This window comes from Amblyraja radiata, chromosome 10 (assembly GCF_010909765.2).
Source record: "Amblyraja radiata isolate CabotCenter1 chromosome 10, sAmbRad1.1.pri, whole genome shotgun sequence".
NCBI lineage: Eukaryota > Metazoa > Chordata > Chondrichthyes > Rajiformes > Rajidae > Amblyraja > Amblyraja radiata.
In genome coordinates this window covers 39,224,420-39,247,344 of record NC_045965.1, presented here as the reverse complement: position 1 = coordinate 39,247,344, position 22,925 = coordinate 39,224,420, and the positions used below count along the sequence as shown (strand labels likewise).

General features: G+C 39.8%; 1 protein-coding gene across 4 annotated transcripts in view; it reads left to right on the top strand.

The window, feature by feature from the left end:
* Nucleotides 1-22,925, top strand: part of eps15 (epidermal growth factor receptor pathway substrate 15) — a 143,282-nt gene that overhangs the window by 18,962 nt on the left and 101,395 nt on the right. For all 4 annotated transcript variants that reach the window (XM_033028581.1, XM_033028580.1, XM_033028578.1 and 1 more), the window contains exons 3-8: nucleotides 4,260-4,349; nucleotides 10,794-10,841; nucleotides 11,839-11,934; nucleotides 17,516-17,581; nucleotides 18,186-18,311; nucleotides 20,552-20,611. In XM_033028581.1, coding sequence (XP_032884472.1) covers nucleotides 4,260-4,349; nucleotides 10,794-10,841; nucleotides 11,839-11,934; nucleotides 17,516-17,581; nucleotides 18,186-18,311; nucleotides 20,552-20,611 — 486 coding nt within the window. The remainder of the gene's footprint in view (nucleotides 1-4,259; nucleotides 4,350-10,793; nucleotides 10,842-11,838; nucleotides 11,935-17,515; nucleotides 17,582-18,185; nucleotides 18,312-20,551; nucleotides 20,612-22,925) is intronic.

Below are 22,925 nucleotides of genomic sequence, written 5' to 3'. Positions count from 1 at the left end.
AGACATTTAAAGACTGCATGGATGAACTACAAAAATTGTTCATCCCAGTTTGGCAAAAGAATAAATCAGGGAAGGTAGTGCATCCGTGGATAACAAGGGAAATCAGGGATAGTATCAAAGCGAAGGATGATGCGTACAAATTAGCCAGAAAAAGCAGCATACCGGAGGACTGGGAGAAATTCAGAGACCAGCAGAGGAGGACAAAGGGCTTAATTAGGAAAGGAAAAATAGATTATGAAAGAAAATTGGCAGGGAACATAAAAACTGACTGCAAAAGTTTTTATAGATATGTGAAAAGAAAGAGATTAGTTAATGTAGGTCCCTTGCAGTCAGAAACGGGTGAGTTGATCATGGGGAACAAGGATATGGCGGACCAATTGAATAACTACTTTGGTTCCGTCTTCACTAAGGAAGACATAAATAATCTGCCGGAAATAGCAGGGGACCGCGGGTCAAAGGAGTTGGAGGAATTGAGTGAGGAATTGAGTGAAATCCAGGTTAGCCGGGAAGTGGTGTTGGGTAAATTAAATGGATTAAAGGCCGATAAATCCCCAGGGCCAGATAGGCTGCATCCCAGAGTACTTAAGGAAGTAGCTCCAGAAATAGTGGATGCATTAGTAATAATCTTTCAAAACTCTTTAGATTCTGGAGTAGTTCCTGAGGATTGGCGGGTAGCAAACGTAACCCCACTTTTTAAGAAGGGAGGGAGAGAGAAAACGGGGAATTACAGACCAGTTAGTCTAACATCGGTAGTGGGGAAACTGCTAGAATCAGTTATTAAAGATGGGATAGTTGCACATTTGGAAAGTGGTGAAATCATTGGACAAAGTCAGCATGGATTTACAAAAGGTAAATCATGTCTGACGAATCTTATAGAATTTTTCGAGGATGTAACTAGTAGCGTGGATAGGGGAGAACCAGTGGATGTGGTGTATCTGGACTTCCAGAAGGCTTTCGACAAGGTCCCACATAAGAGATTAGTTTACAAACTTAAAGCACACGGCATTGGGGGGTTCAGTATTGATGTGGATAGAGAACTGGCTGGCAAACAGGAAGCAAAGAGTAGGAGTAAACGGGTCCTTTTCACAATGGCAGGCAGTGACTAGTGGGGTACCGCAAGGCTCAGTGCTGGGACCCCAGCTATTTACAATATATATTAATGATCTGGATGAGGGAATTGAAGGCAATATCTCCAAGTTTGCGGATGACACTAAGCTGGGGGGCAGTGTTAGCTGTGAGGAGGATGTTAGGAGACTGCAAGGTGACTTGGATAGGCTGGGTGAGTGGGCAAATGTTTGGCAGATGCAGTATAATGTGGATAAATGTGAGGTTATCCATTTTGGTGGCAAAAACAGGAAAGCAGACTATTATCTAAATGGTGGCCGACTAGGAAAAGGGGAGATGCAGCGAGACCTGGGTGTCATGGTACACCAGTCATTGAAAGTGGGCATGCAGGTGCAGCAGGCAGTGAAGAAAGCGAATGGTATGTTAGCTTTCATAGCAAAAGGATTTGAGTATAGGAGCAGGGAGGTTCTACTGCAGTTGTACAGGGTCTTGGTGAGACCACACCTGGAGTATTGCGTACAGTTTTGGTCTCCAAATCTGAGGAAGGACATTATTGCCATAGAGGGAGTGCAGAGAAGGTTCACCAGACTGATTCCTGGGATGTCAGGACTGTCTTATGAAGAAAGACTGGATAGACTTGGTTTATACTCTCTAGAATTTAGGAGATTGAGAGGGGATCTTATAGAAACTTACAAAATTCTTAAGGGGTTGGACAGGCTAGATGCAGGAAGATTGCTCCCGATGTTGGGGAAGTCCAGGACAAGGGGTCACAGCTTAAGGATAAGGGGGAAATCCTTTAAAACCGAGATGAGAAGAACTTTTTTCACACAGAGAGTGGTGAATCTCTGGAACTCCCTGCCACAGAGGGTAGTCGAGGCCAGTTCATTGGCTATATTTAAGAGGGAGTTAGATGTGGCCCTTGTGGCTAAGGGGATCAGAGGGTATGGAGAGAAGGCAGGTACGGGATACTGAGTTGGATGATCAGCCATGATCATATTGAATGGCGGTGCAGGCTCGAAGGGCCGAATGGCCTACTCCTGCACCTAATTTCTATGTTTCTATATGAGGATTCGTTATCCCGTAAAATAAGGTGCATAAACAGAAACCGATTTGGGTCTTTATAACTAGGAGAGAGAATAAATTTGCAGGCTAAACCTTCCTTGACTGCTGAATCTTGTGCTAAGGGATGGGAAAATGCATGCAAACCTTTTATTACCGCTTTCTACCTGATACAACTTGCTAAATGTTTATTGAGGTCATTCGATCCAGTGAAGTTAACTAAAGCAGAATTATATTGCTTTTCAAAACCTGGATTAAGAAGCTCGGTACAAATCTTATACACTGTGTATTTCAGAATGTGATCGATAGATTTTTGTTTGTTAAAGAAGTCAAAGTGTATTGGTACCTGCAGTAAAGAAGAGTTGATGCTGATGAATAGACTGGCAGAATGAAGGCAGGTTCACTAATGGCTTTCAGGAACATCTGCCATCTTTACATGATTAGGCCGATATGCGATTCCACATCCACTAATGTGGTTGACTCTTAACAGTTAAGTGTTTAACAGTTCATTGACAATTTGGTGAACATTATAAACTATTAAAGTATGCAGAAACCACCCAGGTTTACAAGAATTAAGACATAGGAGCAGAATTAGGCCATTTGTCCCATCGAGTGTGCTTTGCCATTCGATCGTGGCTAATCTATTTTTCCATCTTTCCCTCTCCTGCCTTCTCCCTGTAACCCTTGACACCCTTATTTAACATGAATAATCAACGACCACATCAATTCTGCAAAAATATTTTACCGATTTTAAAAACTAAGTTGTGTTATGTATTTTCATTTGTAATGATAACAGTTCAAACATAGGGCAGCTTATTAAATTTTATCTGTGCATCCAGCTATTGCAAATACATCAATTTACCTCCTGGAACTTATGTTATTCCACGCAAACCTCTTAATATTAATTTTAACTAGATCATTTGTTCTTTACTGTCAGATTCATTGCTATGGAGAGAAAAATGATCAATCACAAACGAAAAAATAATTATGCAGAGATTTATTTTGGATTGACACATTTAAATTTTTCTTTCAGTTTAATTCTGAAGGAAATGGAATAGTGCAAGTAATATGCACTACGTTTTTGTGTGTCAACATTAATGTACAGTTTTCTGGTTTATTTATTAACTCTCCCACCTGATTGGGCTACTGAGTGGTATAAAACAACAAGTTCCTGGTCAGCTAGTGGATGTAGAATTTTTAGAAGCACATTACGATGGGCTTTGATGGTTTAAGAATAAATTGACCAAGGGAGACCAAACATTGTTTCATTAAGGTTTCCAGTCCGTTATTGCCAATGACTGCATTGGAAAAGGCATGTATATGTATACATTGTTTTCGGACAGGATTAGCTTGTCAGTGGATCCTAAGTCAAATTTCTTTTGAATTTGGACTTTAGATTTGGATAGCGACAAGAATCTATCTATATAATACTAAAACTCTGATCTTGTGTGTGTGTTGAGTGTGTGTGTGTGTGTGTATGTGTGTGTTGAAACGACGCCAAAAACAGTACACGAAAGCGTTACAATTTTTGGCCCACCTTACTCACCATTGCCTGGGGTGTGCTGTGGCAAGTTTCTTTCGGATTGATGTTATATTTTACAGGTTATTCACATTTTAAACTTTACAAAAGCCACTTTTCAACACTTTCACTTGCCCTGCCCTTCATCGCATCACAATGATGTCACAATGGGATCTCAAATCTCATTTACATTAAAAATTGTGAGTGGGGGGTTTGATAGAGTGAGCTTTTATTTAAAAAAAATCACAATTTTCATTGTGGAGGGATGGGATGGGGGGAGATGAGGAGTGGGGGAGCAGGGAGGGAGAGATGTTATGGAGGGAGGGAGTGACTGAGTAGGAGAAAGGAGAGGGAGGTAGTGGGGGAGGGGAGAAGGAGAGGGAAAAGAAGAGGGAAGGTGAGGAGGAGGGGCAGATAGTGCTGGGGGATGAGGTCACTAGCCAAATCCCTAACCCTCAAGATAAAAGAATCTCAATCTTCTTCGTACATTGGGATATCATCCATTAAATGGCCAACATAGGACATTCTGTTATAAGCATTTATGCGCTTTGATCAGAGCCTTGCCTAAAACTAATTTCAATATTTTTTTGCAATATCTTGTTCCTTATTTCTGCAGATCGATTCAACAAACAGTGGGAGAGTTGGAGCAGCAGAAGCTGCCTCATTTCTGAAAAGGTCTGGCCTGTCAGATCTCGTACTTGGAAAGGTACTGCTTTCTCTTGTTGAATGTATGCTTCCTGAACCTTATTCTGGGCCTAAATAAATAATTGATGCATTAGTCTCATTGTCTGTAGGTCATACAATAATGTAGTGAATAAATTATTCATTATGCTAAATAGTTAATTAACTGTAACATTAACCCTATTTAAAAAAAATAATCTTGTTTCCTCCTAATCTTTCCTTTGTCCCTGTTTTGTCACTGCTTTTTTACGTTTTTTGATTTGCCTCTCATCTTGTTATAACGGAGTCATCTTTGGTTGAAACGTTTTGGTTTTGATTTGTATGTTGTGAACTGCAGCATAAAAACCTTATTACTCTTCCACCACTATCTAATGTAACTCTATGACCGTTGCAGTTATTATTGCATTGGGTTAGTGAAATACTCATCTTGTTATTTTTGCTATTTATTAATTTGTGAAATTATTCAGATGAAAAGGTCAGCTGAAATTATCTGCATCCTAAATTGCTGCATGGGTGAACTGATAACAATATGCTGGGACCAACAACTATCTCATTTAACTAATATGACTTGTACAGTGCTTTAGTAAAGGTACAGTGGGCTAAAGGTACAGTGGGCTAAAGGTACAGTGGGCTAAAGGTACAGTGAGTTAAAGGTACAGTGGACTAAAGGTACAGTGCATTAGTAAAGGTACAGTGAGCTAAGGGTACAGTGGGCTAAAGGTACAGTGCTTTTTGTTTATATAATAAAGGTACAGTTTAAAGGGCAAGAGGGAGCAGCTGTTTGTGTCAGATACCTGCTGATTTCTCCCAGCAGTTTCTATTGTATTATACTGGTATCGGATCCAGGGTAAGGCGAGAGAATGACAGTCAGAGCAGTGTACTGTTCTGGATGTCAGATGTGGGAGGTCATGGTGTCGGATGGCCCTCCAGACGTCCACATCTGCACCAGGTGCAGAGAGATGGGGCTCCTAAGGGACCGTATTAGGTTCCTGGAGCAGCAGCTTGATGACCTCTGTCTGGTCAGGGAGAGTGACGAGGTCATAGAGGGGAGTTATAGGGAGGTGGTCACTCCAAAACCACGGGAGAGAGACATGTGGGTCACGCTAAGGAAGGGCAAGGGGCAGAGGCAGGAACGAGGGAGTACTCCAATGTCGGTACACCTTGCAAATAAGTACTCCTGTTTGAGTACGGATGAGGATGACAGCCTACCCGGGGGTAGCAACAGCGGACGGGCCTCCAGCACAGAGACCGGCCCTGTTGCTCCGAAAGGTAGGGAAAAAAAGAAGAGGGCAATAGTAATTGGGGACTCTATTGTTAGGGGGTCGGATAGGCGTTTCTGTGGACGCAGTCAGGAGTCCAGGATGGTGGTCTGCCTCCCTGGTGCCAAGGTCTCGGACGTGTCTCAACGCATCCAAGATATCCTGAAATCAGAGGGAGAGGAGCCTGAGGTCGTGGTACATATTGGTACAAATGACATAGGTAAAAAAAGTGAAGAGGTCCTGAAGGGAGGATTTAGGGTGTTGGGAGGAGAGTTAAGGAAAAGGAACAAAAAGGTAACAATCTCAGGATTACTGCCTGTACCACGCGACAGTGAGAGTAGGAATGGAGCGAGGTGGAGGATAAATGCGTGGCTGAAAGACTGGTGCAGAGGGCAGGGATTCAAGTTTCTGGATCATTGGGACTTCTTTTGGGGAAGGTGGGACCTGTACAGAAAGGATGGGTTGCACTTGAACCCGAGGGGGACCAACATCCTGGCGGGGAAATTTGCAAAGGTCACTGGGGAGACTTTAAACTAGAATGGTTGGGGTGAGGGACTCAAATAGAGAAAGCTAGTAGACAGAATGGGAGGCAGGAAGCAGAAAAGGGAAGCACTCGGACACGAGGAGAAAGAAAAAAAAGGAAATAAACAGAGAAGAAGAGATGGGGGGTTTCTTAAATGTGCATATTTTAATGCTAGGAGCATTGTAAGAAAGGTGGATGAGCTTAGAGTCTGGATAGACACCTGGAAGTATGATGTTGTGGCGATCAGTGAAACATGGTTGCAGGAGGGCTGTGATTGGAAACTAAATATTCCAGGATTTCGTTGCTTCAGGTGTGATAGAATTGGAGGGGCAAGAGGAGGTGGTGTTGCATTGCTAGTCAGGGAAGATATTACAGCAGTGCTTTGGCAGGATAGATTGTAGGGCTCATCTAGGGAGGCTATTTGGGTGGAACTGAGAAGTGGGAAAGGTGTAGCAACACTTATAGGGGTGTATTATAGACCGCCAAATGGGGAACGAGAATTGGAAGAGCAAATATGTAAGGAGATAGCAGATATTAGTAGTAAGCACAAGGTAGTGATTGTGGGAGATTTCAACTTTCCACACATAGACTGGGAAACACATTCTGTAAATGGGCTGGATGGTTTGGAGTTTGTAAAATGTGTGCAGGATAGTTTTTTGCAGCAATACATAGAGGTACCTACTAGAGGAGGGGCAGTGCTGGACCTCCTGTTAGGAAATGAGACGGGACAGGTGGCGGAGGTATGCGTTGGGGAGCACTTCGGGTCCAGTGATCACAATACCATTAGTTTCAATATAATTATGGAGAAGGTCAGAACTGGACCTAGGGTTGAGATTTTTGATTGGAGAAAGGCTAACTTTGATGAGATGCGAGATGATTTAAAAGGAGTGGACTGGGACATTTTGTTTTATGGGAAAGATGTAGAAGAGAAATGGTGGATATTTAAAGGGGAAATTTTAAGAGTACAGAATCTTTATGTTCCTGTTCGGTTGAAAGGAAACAGTAAAAATTGGAAAGAGCCCTGGTTTTCAAGGGAAATTGGACATCTTGTTTGGAAAAAGAGGGAGATCTACAATAATTATAGGCAGCATGAAGTAAATGAGGTGCTTGTGGAGTATAAGGAATGTAAAAAGAATCTTAAGAAAGAAATTAGAAAAGCTAAAAGAAGATATGAGGTTGCTTTGGCAAGTAAGGTGAAAGTAAATCCAAAGGGTTTCTACAGCTATATTAATAGCAAAAGGCTAACGAGGGATAAAATTGGTCCATTGGAGAAACAGAGTGGGCAGCTATCAGCAGAGCCAAAAGAGATGGGGGAGATATTGAACAATTTCTTTTCTTCGGTATTCACCACGGAGAAGGATATTGAATTATGTGAGGTAAGAGAAACGAGTAGAGTAGTTATGGATACTATGAGTTTCAAAGTAAAAGAAGTACTGACACTTTTGAAAAATATAAAAGTGGATAAGTCTCCAGGTCCTGACAGGATATTCCCTAGGACATTGAGGGAAGTTAGTGTAGAAATAGCCGGGGCTATGACAGAAATATTTCAAATGTCATTAGAAACGGGAATAGTCCCCGAGGATTGGCGTACTGCGCATGTTGTTCCATTGTTTAAAAAGGGTTCTAAGAGTAAACCTAGCAATTATAGACCTGTTAGTTTGACTTCAGTGGTGGGCAAATTAATTGAAAAGATACTTAGAGATAATATATATAAGCATCTGGATAAACAGGGTCTGATTAGGAACAGTCAACATGGATTTGTGCCTGGAAGGTCATGTTTGACTAATCTTCTTGAATTTTTTGAAGAGGTTACTAGGGAAATTGACGAGGGTAAAGCAGTGGATGTTGTCTATATGGACTTTAGCAAGGCCTTTGACAAGGTTCCTCATGGAAGGTTGGTTAAGAAGGTTAAACTGTTGGGTATAAATGCAGGAATAGCAAGATGGATTCAGCAGTGGCTGAATGGGAGAAGCCAAAGGGTAATGGTGGATGGCTGTTTGTCGGGTTGGAGGCAGGTGACTAGTGGGGTGCCTCAGGGATCTGTGTAGGGTCCTTTGTTGTTTGTCATGTACATCAATGATCTGGATGAAGGGGTGGTAAATTGGATTAGTAAGTATGCAGATGATACCAAGATAGGGGGTGTTGTGGATAATGAAGAGGATTTCCAAAGTCTACAGAGTGATTTAGGCCATTTGGAAAAATGGGCTGAAAGATGGCAGATGGAGTTTAATGCTGATAAATGTGAGGTGTTACACCTTGGCAGGACAAATCAAAATAGGACGTACATGATAAATGGTAGGGAATTGAAGAATACAGTTGAACAGAGGGATCTGGGAATAACCGTGCATAGTTCCTTGAAGGTGGAATCTCATATAGATAGGGTGGTAAAGAAAGCTTTTGGTATGCTAGCCTTTATAAATCAGAGCATTGAGTATAGAAGCTGGGATGTAATGTTAAAATTGTACAAGGCATTGGTGAGACCAAATCTGGAGTATGGTGTACAATTTTGGTCGCCCAATTATAGGAAGGATGTCAACAAAATAGAGAGAGTACAGAGGAGATTTACTAGAATGTTGCCTGGGTTTCAACAACTAAGTTACAGAGATAGGTTGAATAAGTTAGGTCTTTATTCTCTGGAGCGCAGAAGGTTAAGGGGGGGCTTGATAGAGGTCTTTAAAATGATGAGAGGGATAGACAGAGTTGATGTGATCAAGCTTTTCCCTTTGAGAATAGGGAAGATTTAAACGAGGACATGACTTCAGAATTAAGGGACAGAAGTTTAGGGGTAACATGAGGGGGAACTTCTTTACTCAGAGAGTGGTAGCGGTGTGGAATGAGCTTCCAGTGGAAGTGGTGGCGGCAGGTTCGTTGGTATCATTTAAGAATAAATTGGATAGGCATATGGATGAGAAGGGAATGGAGGGTTATGGTATGAGTGCAGGCAGGTGGGACTAAGGGAAAAAATTGTTCGGCACGGACTTGTAGGGCCGAGATGGCCTGTTTCCGTGCTGTAATTGTTATATGGTTATATGGTTATTGTTATATGACTTGGTAAAAACTAAATGACAGTAAATAAATAAGCTGATTTTGAGTTAAATCAGACATAGTGAGGGAAATAAAGTTTGATGAAGAAGCTTTTTCAAATTTAAGAACAGATAGAACAGCTATGAAAATCTATGACATTTTTTTAGTTATTGTGACTGCTGGTTTCATGACCATTGGCATGCTACTCTGTGGTTTAATGTATTCCTTTTTGTGAGCCACAGATGCGTAGTGGCATTGCGATAATGTAAATCTAAAAGCTTCTTGCTGTTTAAGTAGGAGACCTTGATTAATTACTTGTTAATATACAAGTTACATGGTCCTCGTAAAATAAAAGAGTGCTCTTTTTGTATGCATGCTCTGTTTAATTTCTAGCATCTGCATTTTGCTTTTAGTGATGTAAACCAAAGTCAGGTTGAGGATGAATAGGTGTTTTACAAGGCTAATTGCCTCTTAGGATACCTGAGTGCGTCAAATCATCTAGCATCCCATTGTCATTTGTATCTCATGACATTATGTTTACTATCAAGTCTGGTTCATTAGTTTTATTTAATTTTTAATCAAAACGTGTTACTTTACAGTTGTCTTTGAATTTCAATAGCTGCTTTTTAGGGTGGCACAGCGGTAGAGTTGGTGTTTTACCGAGACCTGGGTTTGATTATGACCTCAGGTGCTGTCTGTATGGAGTTTGCGCGTTTTCCTTGTGACCACTTTTTCATCCACACCCTACACTAGGAGCAATTTATGTAAGCCAATTAACCTACAGACTGACAAGTCTTTGGAATGGGGGAGGAAACCAGTGCACCAGGAGAAAGCTCATCTTGTAGTGAACTTGTAGAGGTGTATAAAATCATAAGGGGAATAGATAAGGTGAATGCGCAGAGCCTTATCCAAGGGTAGAATTGAGAATTCGAGGATATAGATTTAAGAAGAAGAGGGGATCAATGTAATAGGAACTGTAGAGGCAACATTTTCACACAGAAGGTAAAGAGTATATGGAACAAGCTGCCAGATTAAGTAGTTGAGACAGGACTGATAACATTTAAAAGATATTTGATGAGGAACATCGACAGGAAAGATTAAGGCCAAGCCAAACATAAATTAATTTATTTAAATTGGGAAGGTGGGATAATGTGCTGCAAAATTTAGAGGGCTATGTTCCAGGTGCAGGCAAATGGGACTATCTTAAATGTAGCATCTTTGTTGGCATTGGTAAGTTGGGCTCAAATGCCTGTTTCCATGTTGTATGATTCTAGTAATTGCCTTTCTTTGTAGTAGACAACATAAATATTGCCTTGGTCATAATCTATCAAATCCTTTGTATTTAAATTGTGATTCTTTTAACAATCCTCTAACAAATCACATCTGGGGTTGTTGACTAATGCAACCAAAATGGATGATTCACGGACTTCTTTAAAGCAAAGACAAAAATAATATGGCTCTAGTACATCTAGATTTGGGAAACGTCTGCTAATATTCCTCAGTGATTCAATGAATGGATTTAGCCTTATTTTTCTGAACTTCACCCTAGATTTTCGAGTGCTATGGAATGCTGCAAAAGTGCATGTTAACACAAATCAGACAGCAATGATATTTTATTATGTTGCACAATGATTTCAATGTGTTTAATGCATTTCTTTTTCAGATATGGGATTTAGCTGATGCAGATGCAAAGGGCTTTTTAAATAAACAGGTATTTAAACATTACATTTGGAATAGGTTGTGGAAACCTGGATTTATTTATATGTTTACAGCATTAACTGTAAATTTTCATGTTGTGCTTTTAATGTAGCTAAAGAATTACAGAAAAAAAACACGAATGCGTAATATTAGATCAAAATCTTGTTCAAAAATATAGCTTCCGAATAATGTTTTAAATGGGGGAAAGAAAGATGGAGAGGTGGAAAGATTTTGAGAGGGAATTAAGCATGGGGCATTCCAACTGATGGCCTGATCCTCATTGGTTGAAGATATTAAATTGGGCACGCTCGAGAACATAATTGGAGAAATACTTGTATGCTGGAGGAGCACAAAGGGATTACACAAATCAGGAAGGGCAAGATCAAAGATGAATTTGGAAAATATTTTTAGAGCGGAGATCTTAATATCTTAGAACCGAGATGAGGAAACACTTTTTCACACAGAGTTGTGAGTCTGGAATTCTCTGCCTCAGAGGGCGGTGGAGGTCGGTTCTCTGGATAGTTTCAAGAGAGAGCTAGATAGGGCTCTTAAAGATAGCGGAGTCTGCGGATATGGGGAGAAGGCAGGAACGGGGTACTGATTGGGGATGATCAGCCATGATCACATTGAATTGCGGTGCTGTTTCGAAGTGCCTTACTCGTGCGTCTATTGTCTATTGTCCAAAACACAATGAGAATTGAAGGGCGAGACATTTGATTAAGAGGAAACTGGCGTAGGAAAGCAGGCATGGGTTAATGTATGAACTGGACTTGGTGCCAGTCAGGAGTCAGGAAGGAGAATTATAAGCGACCGCAAGATTATTGTAATTTGGAAGGCTAATTTGACAGTCACTTTTCGGAGTAAAAAGATGTGGCTAAGAATTTCAGTGTCAGATGAGCCAAGGCACGTTTTGGATTAGGCAATTTTCTAGAAGTGGAAATAGGATGTTCTGGTGACTGCAACTGGTGTGATGATGTGATAAATTGATTTTGTTGTTTTATTTCCTTTAGGAATTTTTTGTTGCCTTAAAGCTTGTAGGGTGTGCACAAAATGGACTTGAAGTCTCTTTGAATAGTTTAAATCTTGCAGCCCCAGCACCTAAAATTGTAAGTGAATTAATTTCTTATTTTCAGTCATTTGAAATTGGAGTAGAATATTGTCTTGGTTCTTGTTCATGAATTAAGTCTGGAAGTCACACTTTTTCAATTAAAGCTATGAATCAAGGTTGTGCCTTATCACCATTGCTATTTGCCCTTATGATAGAACCGCTGGCCGAAAGGATTAGAAATCACCCGAATATTCACGGATATAACACTAAGGACTCAAAGACTAAAATTTCATTATATGCTGATGATATCCTCTTATATATTACTAATACACAAACGAGTATACCCACATTATTAACATTAATTGAGGAATTCGGCTCTTTTTCAGGATATAGAATAAATTGGAATAAAAGCAAAATGATGTCTTTAAAACCACAGGATTCGAGACACTTACTAAAATTCCTCTTCAAAATTGCAACAGAAAAATTCAAGTATCTGGGTATTCAAATTACGAGAAGACACAAATCATTATTTAGTGCCAATTTTATGCCACTATTAAATAAATTGAATGATATGATTAAATTTTGGAAAACGCTCCCGCTCTCATTGATAGGTAGAATTAACGCTATAAAAATGACTTTCTTACCACAATTAATATATTTGTTTCAAGCGATCCCAATATATATTCCAAAATACTTTTTCAAAAAACTAGATTCTACTATCACTAATTTTATATGGGATTACAGAGCACACAGAATTCAACGAAAGCATTTGTGTAAACCTAAAGAAGTTGGGGGTTTATCATTACCTAACTTTATGTATTACTACTGGGCAGTGCATATTAAGAACATAATGTACTGGTTGGATAGTTCCACTCAGCAGTTGGAGTGGATAAGAATGTAGAAAGAGGAGTGCTATCCGCACGATATAGGAACGATCTTGCTCTCACCGATAAAATTGAATAGTATAATATATAAGAAGAACCCAATTATTCACAATACAATAAGAATTTGGAAACAAATAAAAGTATCCTTGAAATTAAATAATCTATCAGTACTAACCCCACTATTGAACAACCCCGCATTCAAACCATCTCTCATCGACAAAACATATCAACAATGGGATAGACTGGGGATTAGGAAAGTAGGGGATATGTATGAATTGGGCAAACTGCTATAATTTCAACATTTAAAATTAAAATTTAAACTGAAGGATAATCAATATTTTAAATATATACAGATATGTGACTTTATGAAGAAATATATACATAGATTTCAAACTATATTTTTAGACCCTTTGGAAGAAGCAATGAATATTAAGGCTGATTCACAAAAACTAATATCATACTTTTATAATAATATATTAAATAGAGAATTACCCTCAACAGAAGCACTAAGAGAAGATTGGGAACATGAGCTAATGATAAAGATCTCGAAGGACAGATGGGAAAAGTATCTGATTACTTAAGGAAGTAGCTCCAGAAATAGTGGATGCATTAGTAATAATCTTTCAAAACTCTTTAGATTCTGGAGTAGTTCCTGAGGATTGGCGGGTAGCAAACGTAACCCCACTTTTTAAGAAGGGAGGGAGAGAGAAAACGGGGAATTACAGACCAGTTAGTCTAACATCGGTAGTGGGGAAACTGCTAGAGTCAGTTATTAAAGATGGGATAGCAGCACATTTGGAAAGTGGTGAAATCATTGGACAAAGTCAGCATGGATTTACGAAAGGTAAATCATGTCTGACGAATCTTATAGAATTTTTCGAGGATGTAACTAGTAGCGTGGATAGGGGAGAACCAGTGGATGTGGTGTATCTAGACTTCCAGAAGGCTTTCGACAAGGTCGCACATAAGAGATTAGTATACAAACTTAAAGCACACGGCATTCGGGGTTCAGTATTGATGTGGATAGAGAACTGGCTGGCAAACAGGAAGCAAAGAGTCGGAGTAAACGGGTCCTTTTCACAATGGCGGGCAGTGACTAGTGGGGTACCGCAAGGCTCAGTGCTGGGACCCCAGCTATTTACAATATATATTAATGATCTGGATGAGGGAATTTAAGGCAATATTTCCAAATTTGCGGATGACACTAAGCTGGGGGGCAGTGTTAGCTGTGAGGAGGATGCTAGGAGACTGCAAGGTGCTTTGGATAGGCTGGGTGAGTGGTCAAATGTTTGGCAGATGCAGTATAATGTGGATAAATGTGAGGTTATCCATTTTGGTGGCAAAAACAGGAAAGCAGACTATTATCTAAATGGTGGCCGATTAGGAAAAAGGGGGATGCAGCGAGACCTGGGTGTCATGGTACACCAGTCATTGAAAGTAGGCATGCAGGTGCAGCAGGCAGTGAAGAAAGCGAATGGTATGTTAGCTTTCATAGCAAAAGGATTTGAGTATAGGAGCAGGAAGGTTCTACTGCAGTTGTACAGGGTCTTGGTGAGACCACACCTGGAGTATTGCGTACAGTTTTGGTCTCCAAATCTGAGGAAGGACATTATTGCCATAGAGGGAGTGCAGAGAAGGTTCACCAGACTGATTCCTGGGATGTCAGGACTGTCTTATGAAGAAAGACTGGATAGACTTGGTTTATACTCTCTAGAATTTAGGAGATTGAGAGGGGATCTTATAGAAACTTACAAAATTCTTAAGGGGTTGGACAGGCTAGATGCAGGAAGATTGTTCCCGATGTTGGGGAAGTCCAGGACAAGGGGTCACAGCTTAAGGATAAGGGGGAAATCCTTTAAAACCGAGATGAGAAAAACTTTTTTTCACACAGAGAGTGGTGAATCTCTGGAACTCTCTGCCACAGAGGGTAGTTGAGGCCAGTTCATTGGCTATATTTAAGAGGGTTAGATGTGGCCCTTGTGGCTAAGGGGATCAGAGGGTATGGAGAGAAGGCAGGTACGGGATACTGAGTTGGATGATCAGCCATGATCATATTGAATGGCGCTGCAGGCTCGAAGGGCCGAATGGCCTACTCCTGCACCTAATTTCTATGTTTCTATGATGAACACACATAATTGTTCTATTAATGCAAGACATAATTTAATTTAATTCAAATTATTACATAGACTATATTATTCAAAAACGAGGTTGAATAAATTTTATCCAAATGTCTCTCCCAGATGCGATAAATGTTTGTTTCAAAACGCTAATATAACACATTCATTTGTAGGATGTACAAAGTTGAATAAATTTTGGAGCGATATATTTGATATATTTACAAAGCTTTTCAAGTCCACAATAGAACCTAAAACGGAATGGATTGTATTTGGAATAATAGTAGAAGATATCAATTTACATAAAGACCAAAACTTTTTTTTAATTATGGGTTAATAATTGGAAAGAAATTGATACTTAAATTTTGGAAAAATACAACCATACCAACTGTTAAAATGTGGATTAGGAATATGATGGACATAGCACGCCTTGAAGAAATGAGACTCCGACTAATAGATAAATATGACCAATTCTTAAGGAGTTGGTCTCCTTTCATCGACTTTTTGGAATCATGTGATGCAGCGGTACTGTAAAGATTGCTGATTTCAGTTCATGCCGTGGATAGATCTACATCTCCGAATAATGATTTGAAAATTTCTCTTTTAAGGGGCCTTCTCTCCTATTTCTACTTTCCACTTTTTCTTTTTTATATACACACTTCACGTTTTTCTATTCTCTACCATCTCTTTTTCCCCTTTCTATTGTTTTCTTTTTCTTGTCTTGCTTACTTCCTTCTCAAAACATAAAATTAGAGGTTGTACATAGAATGGATTACGGTATGACATAGTTGGCACCTAAAATTAAGTTCCACTGTACTATTTTGTACTGTATTAACTTCTAATAAAATAAACAAAAACAAAAAAAAACAAAAAAAAAAGCTATGAATGCTTGGTGATACCTTTTTTTTAACATCGTGATTTTGCATTTAAACACAGAGCAGATGACATGGTGTTTTTAAATGTTTCTCTTCCTTCCTTGTCTGTCCCCTCATTCTCTCTTTCCCATTCATCTCAGTGCTTTACAGTGAAGATGGTTGTCCTCGTGATATCTCTCCAACCCTCTGTTCTTGTGTCATGCAACCTATTTTTGTATCCTCCAGCACTCATTTCTTGCCATTGTCTCCCATGTAATGCTTTCTTTCTGTTTCTTCTTTTATGTCTCATTTCTTAATCTTACATAAGGTTAGCATGTTGAAGCTTAAAAGTGTGGAAGTAATTACAAACAATAAAACAAACAACCATATTAAATTACAACATGTTTCATCATCCTAGGAGGCTTTATGGATGTCTTTGGTGATTCAATAAAGTATGTTGAATTTTAGTGTTGAAGTGCACTGCAATTAATGTTAATTGGCACAATGTTACACGTAATCTATCATTTTTCAGTAGTGGTCCTTGTACTGGTCCTTGTTGACCAGATACCATTTAATTTGGGAAATGTTGATGTATAATTACAATTAATCAATGAAAAAATACAGAAACTGTGTGAAACTTTAAGGCCTGGAAGATGTAAATTGTTCTTCTTTCTCTTTTCAACTATGTCCCAAGAAGTACTGAGCGGATATTTTTTGAGGTGGAACTGAAACCGCAAGCACCTGCAAAATAATGAAAGTTCAGTTGAGAATGGGTTATTAAAATATAGGCAGCATAAAAACAAATGCAGCAGCTTCAAAAGCATTGACCTCTAGTAGCCTCCAATCGCAGTAGGAAATGTGAGTTACCAACTAAAGGAGAAAATAAATAACCACAAACCACAAAAAAAAGACGAATGATCAGCTCAGATTTTAGAAGGGAAAGTCTTGCTTGACCGGTTATTGCATTTTTGGAAGAGATAACAGAGAGAGTAGGTGAAGGTAATGCAGTAGAAATAATTTATCCAGATTCCTAAAAACAGACCTAAAATTGACCAATGCATTAGTTTTGAAATTCTGGAATCGGCAAAGATGCTGTAAGATGGATAGCTAGGGGACTCAGAAGGGGGACTGTTATGCAGTGCGAGAAAACATAGCAAGTCCGCTTCCATGAGCATAAGTGCTTTTGCTGTTGGTGCTGACCATAATTTATATTAGGGTTTTGGACTTGGGGAATCATATTTCTAGAGTGTGGGTGATGCCAAATTGTAGGGATCGGGATTGAGTAATACTGATTAGGTCGCAACAGATTCTAAGTAAATATGGCAAAAATTGCAGAATAGTATTGGTAATTCCTTTGGTTTATTGTAACATTTAAGCACCAAAAACATATTTCTTCAGAAGAATAAAAGCTAAATGGCATAGAAGTATAAAGCAATTTTGGAACAAATACATCATGCAAATTAATAAGGTGAGTTCATAAAGTCATTTTCTAAAGAAAAGGAAATAAAGCACAAGGTTTTTTTCTGGTTAGAAAATTGTAAACTAAAAGTTGTACTACATTCTTATCAAAGCATGGTTAGATAACATTTGGAGTTCAACTACAATTCTGGTTGCAATATTATGAAAGGGTGCAAGAAATTCTGCAATGGGGATGTATGAGGATGCCAGGGGGAACTGCCTGTTTTTATCTTGTCTCTTTTCTCTCAAACAATGTGTACGGTTTTGATATAATATTTACATGGACATTCTTCAGTTTACCACTGTCATCTTATGTACAATCTTTTTAGAATGATAGAAGCAGTCCGTTACCGAATAGTGGATCAGCACCTGTTGATGTTCCCTGGGCTGTGAAGGTACAGCATTTTAACCTGTTCTCCTTTGTATGAGATTTATAAACTATTCATTGAACATTGAAAGTGGAATTTGGCATAAAGAATAACTTTAGAATGAAAAGTTGCATGTCACAATAAATCACACTTAAATGAGACTTTGTACCTGGGAACTTCCTGGAGCCTCTGGTAATTTATAAATGTATTGGACTCCAGAAATCTTGGCAGGACCCATCCTATACTACTATTCACACACCTATCTAGAGCTGTGTGTGTGCACCATATCAGAGCCTGATATCAATCAAACAGTAAAATAATAGGTATGATTGATTTGCTATAATAATTATGTTATTCAGGAGGTCCTCCAATGGTTAAAAACGTTTCTGATAACTAGAAAATGTGAATATTTTCCAACCTTTAGTGTTTTCTGTCTGTAAAATTCAATGCTTTTTTGTGTGCAAATAACAAAATGTTAAAACTTGTGAATTAAATTATTTTCATTACATAGTTTTTGATTATAACTAAACCATTCAGTTATCATTATCAAAGTTTAAATTAACATTTTAAGGCAATTTAGAATTTTTGATATATAATTGATAGCACATCTATATTGGTACATAAATTACAGCCTGAAGAAAAGTCGAAGTATGATATAATTTTTGACAGCCTTAATCCTGTGAATGGTTTTCTGTCTGGTGATAAAGTGAAACCTGTGCTTCTCAACTCTAAACTACCTGTGGATGTCCTGGGAAGGGTAAGAAAAATCTTCATCTTAAAAATGAATGAATATCCTGTGAACATGTATGCAAATAGAACTGGTTCAGTGGCAAGCACATGGAATTTATTTCAGGCAGAAATTTTTGGGCTGTTATGATGTAGGTCTAGTAGTTGCACCTGCCTGTCTTAAAGTGCATTTTAAAGAAATAGGTGTTTATTTGGATGATGTGTGGGATGTATCTCTGAGCTCAAGGGTGTTGACTGTATTGCTTTCATAGTGTTTTAAAGAGCAGATGAAAACTGAGAACAAATAAACTACAGCAACTTTTCTCAAGCAGGACTTTTGAAAGTGAAAATGTAGGGAGCACTGGTCGGTTCGAAATAAATTGGTGTCCAATTTCAGTTCTTTAATAACATCTTTAAGTAATATTCTTTAATATTCTTTAATTTCAGCTTTGATTGACATCAAAATTAGCAGTCATGCTTTGGAATTGTCGTGTCACTATCTGCAGCCTGCTTTTTATTTAAATTGCTGTGTTCTGAATTTTCTTAACTTTAAATTACTTAATGTGCTGGAAAGGGTAAGAAGATGCAAAAAAGTATAATTTATTTAAGTGATTTTTGAAATAGCATTTAATTAAACTAATAAAGTATTGTACAGCAGGTGGACTTGCTGCCTAACAACGTGATGTAGGTTCAGTTCTGACCTCTGGTGCAGTCTGCGTCGAGTTTGCCTGATCTTTCTTTCACTATGTGGACTTCCTCCACGATTTCTGGTCTCCTCACGCATGGTTGGCAGGTTAATTGTTTATTGTAAATTGTTCTTTGTGCTGATAGATGGCAGCAGAATCATACAGCAAGAATTGATAGGCACATGGATAAGAAAAGATTACCAGGAATGGAATTGCTTTGAGAGTCTGCATACCTTGCGTCCCAGCATTACACGGGAGGGCTGGTCCCCCAATGCAATATTCCATCTCTCCACCAATTCCAATATTGGTGTCCGGGGGGGGGGGGGGGGGGGGGCTTTCTGGAGCGCTAGTATGGGTGTTGTGATCTGAAGGGACTGGTTTCCAGAGGGCTAGTATGGACATTGTGGGCTGAATGGATTCTTGGGCTGGCAGCTCAGTCACTCAAGCCTGTTGTGCTGGCAGCTCACTCACTCACGGCTAGTGGGCTGGCAGTTGATTCACGGCTATTCCTTGAAATTCCATTTCAAGCAGGGTGCAAGGCCACCAAATTCAAGTGCAGTTTCTTACCACTTCAAGCAGGGTGCAAGGCCACTAAGGACAGCGAGTCGTGACCTCTTCCTCCTCCATCTTGCAGAGATTGAGCCATGCCCACACTTCTGGGTTTTATAGTCCCTCCCTCCTCCCACCAGAAGGGGTGTGGCCTTCGTGGCGTGATTGACAGGAGAGAGAATCTCAACTTTTTTTAAACACTAATAACTCTTATTTTTCATCGATGGGAAAAATCCTCGGCACCTGATGAGCGGAGGTGGACTGAGTAAGATGGCCAAAAATCACAGCCGTACTTGGTAGCATTTTTTTCTAAAATCAATATAAAGCGCAAACAGGAAGTGGCTAAGATTAGACTTTTAATTATATAGAAGGCAAGGCAACTTTAATTAGGCAAGGCAACTTTAATTAGGCAACACAGCTTTAGCATTTCCAAACCAAAGGCAACACAGCTTTAGCATTTCCAAACCAAAGGCAACACAGCTTTAGCATTTCCAAACTATATTTTCAAACCACTTTAAGGGCACTGAAAGGTCAGTAAAACCACTCACAGTTTAGTAGACACGTGTTCAGTGATATTCACAGCTCAGACTGAGAGATGTGACCCTCTCGCTCCCCCATCTTGCAGAGACTGACTGAGGCACTCAACACTTCTGGGTTTTATAGTCCCTCCGGAAGGGGCGTGGCCTTCAGGAGAGAGAATCTCAACATTTTTTAAACACTGATAACTTTTATTTTTCATCGATGGGAAAAATCCTCTTGTCCTGCGCAGCGGAGGGGGACTGAGTAAGATGGCCAAAAATCACAGCCGTAAGTGGCAGCGTTTTTTCTAAAATCAATATACAGAACAACAGGAAGTGGTCAAGATAAGACTTTTAGTAATATATATAAGATAACACCAAAATCATGGGGACTTTAGAATTTTTGCAGTTAATGGTAAATACTAATCTTGGAGAAAGTCTAGCATTATAGTTTTACAAAATATCGTTCAATGTTGAACAAGCTCAAATCCTAACTTATTTTCTTTAATATCTTCTAGGTCTGGGATCTTAGTGATACCGATCGTGATGGTTTATTAGACCGTGATGAATTTGCTGTTGTAAGTTACAAATTAATCTTATTCCTATCCATTTAAAAACCCCAGGTTATCTGATGTATGACTTTAGCCAATATGTAGTTCCTGATACTGGCATTCATTACATCCTTGAAGTTTATTTTAAAAGCACAAGAAACTGCAGATGCTGTAATCTAGAACAAAAAAATAAATTGTAGGAGGAAGCTGGTGGGTCAGGTACACATGTGGGGAGTGGAACAAAACGGGGTGATGGGGGGGGGGATTTGGGGTGAATGGTTGGGGGAACTTGGGTTGATCAGGAGAGTGAAAGCAGCTGAGTGAGAACGGGTTCATTTTCAATTTTGGGTAAATTGCTTCCTGTGTGTTCCTTTCTCCTTCTGATCTGCACAAATTCTCCAAACCCTTTCTTCTCAACCCCCTCATTCGTTCCATCTGTCATTCATCCCTCTCTTGACTTGTTCCATTAGTCATCTTCCGTCTTTATCAGATTCCAGCATCTGCAGCCTTCTTATCACCTTCCATCCTCTATCTCTACCTCCACCCTCCACTTTGTCCACTGGTTCCAGTTTAGAGTATTTTATGCCAAGAATTTTATATTCTTATTAATCTGTTCCAAGTTAAAAAAAAATGTTTTTGAATGTTGAACTACATTTAGATGCTTAGTGGGTAAGGCAGCATCTGTGGAGGGAAATGGATGGACATTGTTTCAGGTCGGGACCCTTCTCCAGACCGAATGTTCTTCAAGTTAAAGGTGTAGCCATAGGCACTAATTGGCCCCAGCTATGCCTGGTTATGTGGAACACCCCTTATTCCAAACATACACTGGCACCATTACCAACTCATTCTCTACCACATTAACAAATGCATAGCGGCTGTCACTTGCATCTGTGCAGAATTAGTTGATTTCATTAACTTTACCACCAAGATCCACCCTGCCCTGAAATTCATTTGAACTATCTCTGACACCTCTCTCTCCTTTCATGATTTGCTGTCTCTATCACAGGGGACAGGCTTTCGATTGACATCTACTACAAACCCACTGACTCCCACAGTTATTTGGACTACACCTCTTCCCATCCTCCCTCGCGCAAAGATGCTATTCCCTACTCTCATTTTCTCCTCTCCGCTGCATCTGCTCCCAAGATGAGGCTTTCTATTCTAGTATAAATGAGATTGTCCTCTTTCTTTAGCAAATGTGATTATGCCCCTACTGTTATAGATGGAAGCTTCACCCATGTCTTCTCTGTGTCCCGTACCGAGGAGACGTAGCTCCTGCCCTATATCTCCTCCCTTGCTGCAATCCAGGGACCCCAGCAGTCCTTCCAGGTGAGACAGAGATTCATGTGCACCTCTTCTAACTTAATCTACTGTATTTGGTGTTCCCAATGGGGCTTCCCTTACATTGGCGAGGCCAAGCATAGGCCGAGACGACTGTTTCGTTGAACACTTGCACTCAGTCTACCAAGGCCTGCTGGATCTCCCTGTTGCTAACCATTTTAACTTCCCTTCCCATTCCCATATTTGTATTGACCTTTCTGTCCTTGGCCTCCTCCATTGCCAGATTGAGGTCACATGCAAACTGGAGGAACAGCACCTCGTTTTGCCGCTTGAGGAGCTTACAACCTAACAGTATGAACATTGAAATCTCTAATTTTAGGTAACTAACCTACAAACTGTCCCTGCATCTGGCAGTATGCGTTTCACACGTCAGTACCTCTAATCTGATGGGATAGGGGAGAAGAGGGAGTGTCCGGGGTGAGACTTATTCTTGATTATGCTGGTGGCCATGTCGAGGCAGTGTAAAGTGTGGATGAAAACAATAGAAGGGAGGTTGGTTTGTGTGATGGTCTGGGCTGGGTTCACAAATCTCTGCAATTGATCCTGTAGTCAGGATTGAACCCAGGTCTCTGGCGCTGTAAGGCAGCAACTCTACTGCTGTGCCACCATGTTGCCTTGTGTCTGCCTTTTTGTTTGTTATATCGAAGAGTCCTTGCTCCAAACAAACGCAGGGAACATCCCCCAACACTTTCCTTGCTACATTGATGACTGTATCAGGACTTCCTCCTGCATCCATGCAGAACTTATTGATTTAATCAATGTTACTCTTAACTACCACCCTGCCATCAAATTAACTTGGACTACCTCTGACTCCTGCCTCCCTTTCTCGATTTCTCTGTCTCCATCACAGGGAACAGACTATCAACTGACATCTACTATAAACCCACTGACACGCACAATTATCTTGACTACACTTCCTCCCACCCTGCCTTTTGCAAGGCTGTCATGTCCTATTCTCAATTACCCTATCACCACTGCATTTGGTCCCAAAATGATGCTT